The sequence below is a fragment of the Calonectris borealis genome, chromosome 32, assembly GCF_964195595.1.
Source record: "Calonectris borealis chromosome 32, bCalBor7.hap1.2, whole genome shotgun sequence".
In the NCBI taxonomy this organism is placed as follows: Eukaryota; Metazoa; Chordata; class Aves; order Procellariiformes; family Procellariidae; genus Calonectris; species Calonectris borealis.
The window spans coordinates 304,580-313,556 of NC_134343.1; the positions used below are offsets into that span (position 1 = coordinate 304,580).

Below are 8,977 nucleotides of genomic sequence, written 5' to 3' on the forward strand. Positions count from 1 at the left end.
CCCCCAGCACCCCTTGAGAACCCCCCAGCACCCCTACAGCCCCCCCAGCACCCCTGAGACCCACCCAAGCACCCCTACAGCCCCCCCAGCACCCCTGCAACCCGTCAGCACCCCTACAGTCCCCCCAGCACCCCCTGAGACCCCCCAAGCACCTCTATAGTCCCCCCAGCACCCCCTGAGACCCACCCAGCACCCCTACAGCCCCCCAGCACCCCTTGCAACCCCCCCAGCACCCCTACAGTCTCCCAGCACCCCCTACAGCCCCCCCAGCTTCCCTTCAGCCCCCCGGCGACCCCCCAGCACCATCTCGGAACCCCCCAGCTCCCCCAGGACCCCTCAGACCCCCCCCAGCACCCCTGTGACACCCCCAGCACCCCTACAGCCCCTCCGCACCCCCCTCACACCCTCCAGCACCCCTACGACCCCCAGCACCCCTACAGCCCCCCTCGCACCCCCTCACACACCCCAGCACCCCTACAGCCCCCCCAGCACCCCTGTGACACCCCCAGCACCCCTACAGCCCCCCAAGCATCCCCTGAGACCCCTCCAGCACCCCCTGAGACTCCCCCAAGCACCCCGAGGCCCCCCCCAAGCACCCCCTGAGACCCCCCCAGCACCCTTACAGCCCTCCCAGCACCCCCAGCACCCCCCCTAGCACCCCTATAGCCCCCTCCCAGCCCCCCCCAAGCCTCCCCCGCCCCCTCCGGCAGGAGCAGGATCGGGCCCCTCCCGGCGGTCACCTTGAAGGACCCCACCGGTGACCGGGGAACCGCACCGGGGGACCCCCTCCCCCACCCCGGGGGGGGGTTCTCCCAGCCGCGGCCCGCCCCGGTACCGATGGAGAAGCCCCTCCCGCTCCCGGTGCACCGGTGGGCACGTCCGCACCGGAGCCGCCGCCCCGCGGTACACCGGGACCGGGGAGCGGGGGGGATGATGATGCTGGAGGCGGGGGGGGGGAACTCACCGTGCGGGGGGGGGCGGCTGCCGGTGCTGCCGGTGCTGCCGGTGCTGCCGGTACCGCCCGGGCCCGCACCGGAGCGCGCCGCCGCTCGTCCCCGCCGCCGCCCCGGCAGCCAATGGCGGGGCCGCGCCCCCCCTCCCCGCCCCCCCCCGCCGTGCACGACGTCGGGCTCGGCCCCGCCGCCGCACCGGGAACCTCCCCCCACCCCACCCGCCAGTACCGGGGGAGCCGTGTCATCACCCCCCCCCCCGCAAACCGGGCGGGGGGGCACGGACCGGGATGCACGGACCGGGATGCACGGATCAGTATCGCATAGGACCGGGACCATATAGACCGGGGGGGGCACGGACCGGGATGCACGGACCGGTACCGTATAGACCGGGGGGGTACGGACCAGGATGCATGGACCGGCATGCACGGATCGGGACCGTATAGACCGGGACCCTATAGACCGGGGGGGGGCACGGACCGGGGGGACATGGACCGGTGGGGCACGGGTCGGGACCGTATGGACCGGTACCGTATAGACCGGGCGTGCACGGACCGGGATGCACGGATCGGGACCCTACACACCGGGGTTGCATGGATCGGGACCGTGCAAACGGCGGGTGCACGGATCGGGACCGTATGGACCGGTACCATATAGATCGGGGGTGCATAGACCGGGACCGTATGGACCGGGGGGGACATGCACCGGGGGTGCCCGAGCCGGTACCATGCAAACAGGGACCGTATGGACCGGTACCGTATAGACCGGGGGTGCACGGACCAGGACCATATGGACCGGGATTGTGTAGATCGGGGGTGCACGGCCCGAGGTGCACGGACCAGGACCATATGGACCGGTACCGCATAGACCGGGCGTGCACGGACCAGGACCATATGGACCGGTACCGCATAGACCGGGGGTGCACGGACCGGGACCATATGGACCGGTACCGTATAGACCGGGGGTGCACGGACCAGGACCATATGGACCGGTACTGCATAGACCGGGGGTGCACGGACCAGGACCATATGGACCGGTACCGTATAGACCGGGGGTGCACGGACCGGGACCATATGGACCGGTACCGTATAGACCGGGGGTGCACGGACCGGGACCATATGGACCGGTACCGTATAGACCGGGGGTGCACGGACCGGGACCATATGGACCGGTACCGTATAGACCGGGGGTGCACGGACCGGGACCATATGGACAGGTACCGCATAGACCGGGGGTGCACGGACCGGGACCATATGGACCGGTACCGTATAGACCGGGGGTGCACCGACCAGGACCGTATGGACCGGGACCGTATAAACTGGGGGTGCCTGGCCGGGGGGTGCCCCCCCACCCCCGGTACCGGCCGGTTTCGGCAGCTCCGCTGATTGGCCCGGCCCCGAGGGGGAGGGCGGGGCGGGGAGGGGGCGTAACCCACCCCGGGGGGCGGGGCCAAGCCCCGGTAGCGGGTGGTGGCACCGAGCGGCTCCCGGTGTGTGTGTCCCCCCCCCCGCCATGGCCACCGGCAAGAACATCGTCATCTTCGGGGCCACCGGCAGGACCGGGCTGACCACGCTGTCCCAGGCCCTGGAGGAGGGTAAGGGGGGGGGGGGAAACCGGGGGGACCCCCCCACTGCACCCCAAAAGGCTGCGGTGGTGAAGGGACCCCCCGGGGGGGGATGAGGCGGGGGATGGGAGGGGGGTTTGGGGCGGTCCCTGGGGGTTTGGGGGGTCCCCTGGGGTTTGGGAGGTCCCTGGGAGTTTGGGGGTTTGGGGGTCCCCTGGGGTTTGGGGGTCCCCTGGGGTTTGGGGGGTCCCTGGGGGTTTGAGGGTTTGGGGGTCCCCTGGGGTTTGGGGGTCCACTGGGGTTTGGGGGGTCCTGGGGGTTTGGGGGGTCCCCTGGGCTTTTGGGGGGGTTCTGGGGGTTTGGGGGTTCCCTGGGGTTTGGGGGGTCCCCTGGGGTTTGGGGGGTCATGGGGGTTTGGGGGGTCCTGGGGGTTTAGGGGTCCCCTAGGGTTTGGGGGGTTCCCTGGGGTTTGGGGGTCCCCTGGGGTTTGGGGGGTCCTGGGTGTTTGGGGGGTTCCTTGGAGTTTGGGGGTGTCACCTGGGGTTTGGGGGTTCCCTGGGGGTTTGGGGGGTCCTGGAGTTTTGGGGGTCTCTGGGGTTATGGGGGGGGGTTGTGGGGGTCACTGGGGTTCTGGGGGTCCCTGAGGTTTTGGGGGAGCCTCTGGGGTTCTGGGGGTCCCTTGGGGATTGGGGGGTCACTGGGGTTTGGGGGGATCCCCTGGAGTTATGGGGGAACCCTGGGGTTTGGGGGGGGTCCCTGAGCTTATGGGGGGGGCAGGGGGAGTTCGGGGGGGCCCTGGGTGGTGCGGGGGGCACAGCCAGGGCAGATAGAGCCTATAGTGGGATATAGGGCCTATATGGGGCAGATGGAGCCTATAGTGGGATATAGGGCCTATATGGGGCAGATGGAGCCTGTCCGGGGCACATACAGTCCAGCCAGGGCATATAGAGCCTATTGGAACATATAGAACCTATTTGGGGGGCAGATACAACCCATGCAGGCCATATAGAGCCTATATGTGGGGCAGACCCAGCCCGTTGGGGCCATATAGAGCCTACGTGGGGCCGACCCAGCGTGTTCGGGGTAGATAGAGCTTATCTGGGGCGGACGCAGCCTGTGCGGGGCTGATAGAGCCCATATGGGCCTGATAGAGCCCATATGGAGCAGGCAGAGCCCATATGGGGCACACGTAGCCCGTTCAGGGCAGACAGAGCCTATGTGGGGCAGGCAGAGCCTGTATGGGCCATATAGAGCCTATATGGGGCAAATGTGGGGGCAAGCAGAGTCTATATGGGCCATATAGAGCCTATATAGGGCATATAGAGCTTATGTGGGGCAGACAGAACCCCTATGGGGCAGGCAGATCCTGTATGGGCCATATAGAGCTTATGTGGGGCAGACAGAGCCTCTGTGGGGAAGGCAGAGCCCCTATGGGCCATATAGAGCCCCTTTGGGGCAGGTAGGGCCCATATGAGCCATATAGAGCCTATATGGGGCAGGCAGAGGCCCTATGGGGCAGGCAGAGGCCCTATGGGCCATATAGAGCCCCTCTGGGGCAGGCAGAGCCTCTATGGAGCATATAGAGCCCCTATGGGACAGGCAGGGCCCCTATGGGCCATATAGAGCCCCTATGGGCCATACAGAGCTAATATGGGGCAGGCAGAGGCCCTATGGGCCATATAGAGCCTATATGGGGTAGGCAGAGCCCCTATGGGGCAGGCAGAGCCCCTATGCAGCATATAGAGTCCCTATGGGCCATATAGAGCCCCTATGGGGCAGGCAGAGTCCATATGGGCCATATAGAGCCCCTATGGGGCAGGCAGAGCCTGTATGGGCCATATAGAGCCTATATAGGGCAGGCAGAGCCCCTATGGCCATATAGAGCCTATATAGGGCAGGCAGAGGCCCTATGGGCCATATAGAGCCCCTATGGGGCAGGCAGGGCCCGTATGGGCCATATAGAGCCCCTATGGGCCGTATAGAGCCCCTATGGGCAGGCAGGGGGATGCCGAGCCATCCCTTGCCGGGCGAGGCGACGCGGCCCCGGGGCCCGATCCGGCGTGACGGGGTGCGGGGCGCTGCCCCCCGCAGGGTACGCGGTGACGGTGCTGGTGCGGGATCGGGCCCGGCTGCCGGCGCGGCCCCGCCCGGCGCGCGTGGTGCTGGGGGACGCGCGGGACCCCGCGGCCGTGGGGGAGGCCGTCAGGGGCCAGGACGCCGTCGTCATCCTGCTGGGGACGCGGGACGAGCTGGGTACGGGCCGGGCACCCCCGCACCCCAACACCCCAACACCCCCCGCACCCCCACACCTGCGCCCCCGCACCCCCACACCTGCACCCCCACACCCCGACACCCCCTGCACCCCCGCACCCCGACACCCCCTGCACCCCCACACCCCGACACCTGCACCCCCAATCCTGCGCCCCCGCACCCCCACACCCCCTGCACCCCCACACCTGTGCTCCCGCACCCCAACACCCCCTGCACCCCCACACCCCGACACCCTCTGCACCCCCGCACCCCGACACCCCCTGCACCCCCACACCCCCTGCACCCCCACACCCCGACACCCTCTGCACCCCCGCACCCCGACACCCCCTGCACCCCAACACCCCCTGCACCCCCACACCCCGACACCCTCTGCACCCCCGCACCCCGACACCCCCTGCACCCCCACACCCCCCGCACCCCCACACCTGCACCCCCACACCCCGACACCCCCTGCACCCCCACACCCCAACACCCCCTGCACCCCCACACCTGCGCCCCCGCACCCCCACGCCCCCACACCCCCTGCACCCCCACACCTCGACACCTGCACCCCCACACCTGCGCCCCTGCACCCCCACACTCCGACACCCCCACACCTGCGCCCCTGCACCCCCTGCTCCCCTACACCCCCACATCCCAACACCCCCTGCACCCCAACACCTGCGCCCCTGCACCCCAACACTCCCACACCCCGACACCCCAACACCCCCGCACCCCAACACCCCCACACCCTGACACCCCAACACCCCCACACTCCGACACCCCCCCGCACCCCAACACCCTCCGCACCCCAACACCCCTGCACCCCCACACCCTGACACCCCAACACCTCCCCACCCCCTGCACCCCAACACCCCAACACCCCCTGCACCCCAACGCCCCCACACCCCAATGCCCCCACACCCTGACATCCCCTGCACCCCCACACTCCAACACCCCAACACTCCCTGCACCCCAACATCTGGGGGGCTGCACCCTGATACCCCCTGCACCCCAACACCCTGACACCCAGGGGACCTGCACCCCAACAGCCCCTGCACCCCAAGACCCCAGCACCCTGGGGACCTGCACCCTGACACCCCGATACCCAGGGGGCTCCCCTATATCCCCCCCCAAAACATGGAGAGCTGCCCTATACCCCCACTAACACCCCCAAAACTTGGGGGGGGGTCCCCGATATCCCCCCCAAAACTTGGGGGGGCTGCCCCATACCCCCCCAACACCCCCAAAACTTGGGGGGGCTCCCCCATATCCCCCCAAAAAACTTGGGGGGGCTACCCCATACCCCCCCCAACACCCCCAAAACTTGGGGGGGCTCCCCCATACCCCCCCCAACACCCCCAAAACTTGGGGGGGCTCCCCCCCAACACCCCCAAAACTTGGCAGGGCTCCTCCATACTTCCCCCCAAAACATGCAGGGCTGCCCCATACTCCCCCCCAACACCCCTAAAACTTGGGGGGCCCCCCCTAACCCCCCCTTTTCCCGCCCCCAGGCCCCACCACGGTGATGTCCGAGGGCACCAAGAACATCGTGACGGCCATGAAAGCCCACGGCGTCCGCAAGGTGGTCGCCTGCCTCTCGGGTGGGTACCCCAAAATCCCCCCCTCCCCCCCAAAAAAATATGGGGGTCCCCTACTCTGACACACCCCCCCCCCCAGCTTTCCTGCTGTGGGACCTGCAGAAGGTGCCCCCCCGCCTGGTGCCGGTGACGGAGGATCACATCCGTATGTACCAGATCCTACGGGATTCGGGGCTCGATTGCGTTTACGTCATGCCCCCCCACATTGCCGGTACGTTGGGGGGGGGGACCCCAAAACTACGCCCCCAAAAAATACACCCCCCAAAAATCAACCCCCTCACCCCCCAAAATGGGGGGGATTTTATCCCATTTTAATCCCCCATCCCGTTCTACCCCAGTATCCCATTCTATCCCAGTATCCCATTTTATCCCAGTATCCCATTCTACCCCAGTATCCCGTTTTATCCCAATATTCCATTCTATCCCAGTATCCCATTCTATCCCAATATCCCATTCTATCCCAATATCCTATTCTATCCCAGTATCCCATTCTACCCCCGTATCCCACCTTATCCCCGGATCCCATTACATCCCCCGGATCCCACCTTATTGCTGTATCCCATTTTTACCCCGTATCCCATTTTGTTCCCATATCCGACCTTACCCCCATATCCCACCCTATCCCTCATCCCATTTTATCCCCGAATCCCATTCTACCCCCGGATCCCACTTTATCCCTCATCCCATTTCATTCCTGTATTCCATGTTATCCCTGTATCCCATTCTATCCCCGTATCCCATTTTACCCCCCATCCCATTACATCCCCAAATCCCATTTTATCCCCTTATCCCACTTCATCCTGGTCTCCCCCATTATCCCGGTCTCCCCATTATCCCGCTATCCTTCATTATCCCAGTTTCCCCATTATCCCAGTCTCCCCGTTATCCGGATATCTCCCATTGTCCGGGTATCCCCCCCTTATCCCAGTCTCCCCATTATCCCGCTATCCCTGTTATCCCAGTTGCTCCCATTATCCAGGTCTTCCTGTTATCCCAGTCTCCCCTGTCATCCCCCATGATCCCAGCCTCCGCATTATCCCGGCCTCCCCATTATCCCAGTCTCCCCATTATCCCAGCCTCCCCCATTATCCTGGCCTCCCCCATTATCCTGGTATCCCGCTCTCCCCTGTTATCCTGTTATCCAGGTATCCCCCATTATCCCAGTATCCCTGTATCCCCCGTTATCCTGGTATCCCCTGGTATCCCGGTATCCCAGTATCCCCCGTTATCCCCCGATATCCCAGAATCCCCGTATCCCCTGATATCCTGGTATCCCCCGATATCCTGTTATCCCCGTATCCCCCGGTATCCCCGTATCCCCCGATGTCCCCGTATCCCCTGTTATCCCGGTATCCCAGTATCCCCCGTTATCCCCCGATATCCCAGAATCCCCATATCCCCTGATATCCCGGTATCCCCCGATATCCCGTTATCCCCGTATCCCCTGGTATCCCCGTATCCCCCGATGTCCCCGTATCCCCTGTTATCCCGGTATCCCCCGATATCCCAGTATCCCCCATTATCCCAGTATCCCCCGATATCCCGTTATCCCCCAGCATCCTGTTATCCCCCGATATCCCCGTATCCCCCGGTATCCCCGATATCCCTGTATCGCCCGGTATCCCTGTATCCCCCGATATCCCGGTATCCCCGTATCCCCCGATGTCCCCGTATCCCCCGATATCCCGGTATCCCCCGGTATCCCCGTATCCCCTGTTATCCCGGTATCCCCCGGTATCCCGGTATCCCCCGGTATCCCGGTATCCCGGTATCCCGCAGACGACCAGCCGCTGACCGGGGACTACGCGGTGACGGTGGGAGCCTGCGGAGCTTCCCGGGTCATCTCCAAGCACGACCTCGGCCACTTCCTCCTCCGCTGCCTCCGCACCTCCCGCTACGACGGGAAAAGCGTCTACGTCTCCCGGGATTATCCCAAGGAGTAGGGGGATCCCTCGGGATCGGGATCTCTCGGGATCGGGATCCCTCAGGATCGGGGTCCCCCCCCAATCCCCCCCAATCACCCCCAACCCCCCCCCCGGGAGATTAAAATCCAGCTTTTTCCCACCTTGGATCCGGCTTTTTTCCGTAGCTGAGCTGCGGTTAATTAGGGTTAATTAATGCCCCTCCCCCCCCCCGGCTTAATTAAGGGGGGGGCCAGAGTTGGGGGGCGCATCCTGGCCCGGTGTGATTTGGGGCGGGGGGGGGGGGGGATGATCCGGGGAGGGGGATCCCGGGATCCTGGTTGGATTGGGTGGGGGTCGCTGGGGACATGGGGGGGGGGGGACTTTTGGGGGGCTGGGGGGGTCCTATGGGGCTGGGGGGGCTCCTATAGGGCTGGGGGAGGTCCTATAAGGCTGAGGGAGGTCCTATAGGGCTGGGGGGGCTCCTATAGGGCTGGGCGGGGTCCTATGGAGCTGGGAAGGGGGTGTGGGGCCGTGGGGGGGGGACCCATGGGGCCGGCCCGGCTGAGCCCCCGCGCACTCATCGCACCCGCCGCCCGCCCCTTCCCGCGGGAAAGCGCCCTGTATGCAAATGAGCCGTCCGCGCCCTGTATGCAAATGAGCCGTCCGCGTCGCGACCAATCAGACGCGAGCGCGGGCGGGGCCTCCCCC

General features: G+C 66.0%; 1 protein-coding gene across 2 annotated transcripts; it reads left to right on the forward strand.

The window, feature by feature from the left end:
• The first annotated feature begins 2,400 nt into the window (after window positions 1-2,400).
• On the forward strand, window positions 2,401-8,436 carry BLVRB (biliverdin reductase B). 2 transcript variants are annotated; one of them, XM_075134381.1, is made up of 5 exons: window positions 2,401-2,544; window positions 4,606-4,767; window positions 6,279-6,368; window positions 6,445-6,576; window positions 8,145-8,436. In XM_075134381.1, the coding sequence occupies exons 1-5, from the start codon at window positions 2,463-2,465 to the stop codon at window positions 8,306-8,308; spliced, it is 630 nt and encodes a 209-aa protein (XP_074990482.1). In that variant the 5' UTR covers window positions 2,401-2,462; the 3' UTR covers window positions 8,309-8,436. The 2 variants fall into 2 exon arrangements, with proteins under 2 accessions (XP_074990482.1, XP_074990483.1); XM_075134382.1 differs by lacking the exon at window positions 6,445-6,576.
• The last annotated feature ends 541 nt before the right edge of the window (window positions 8,437-8,977 follow it).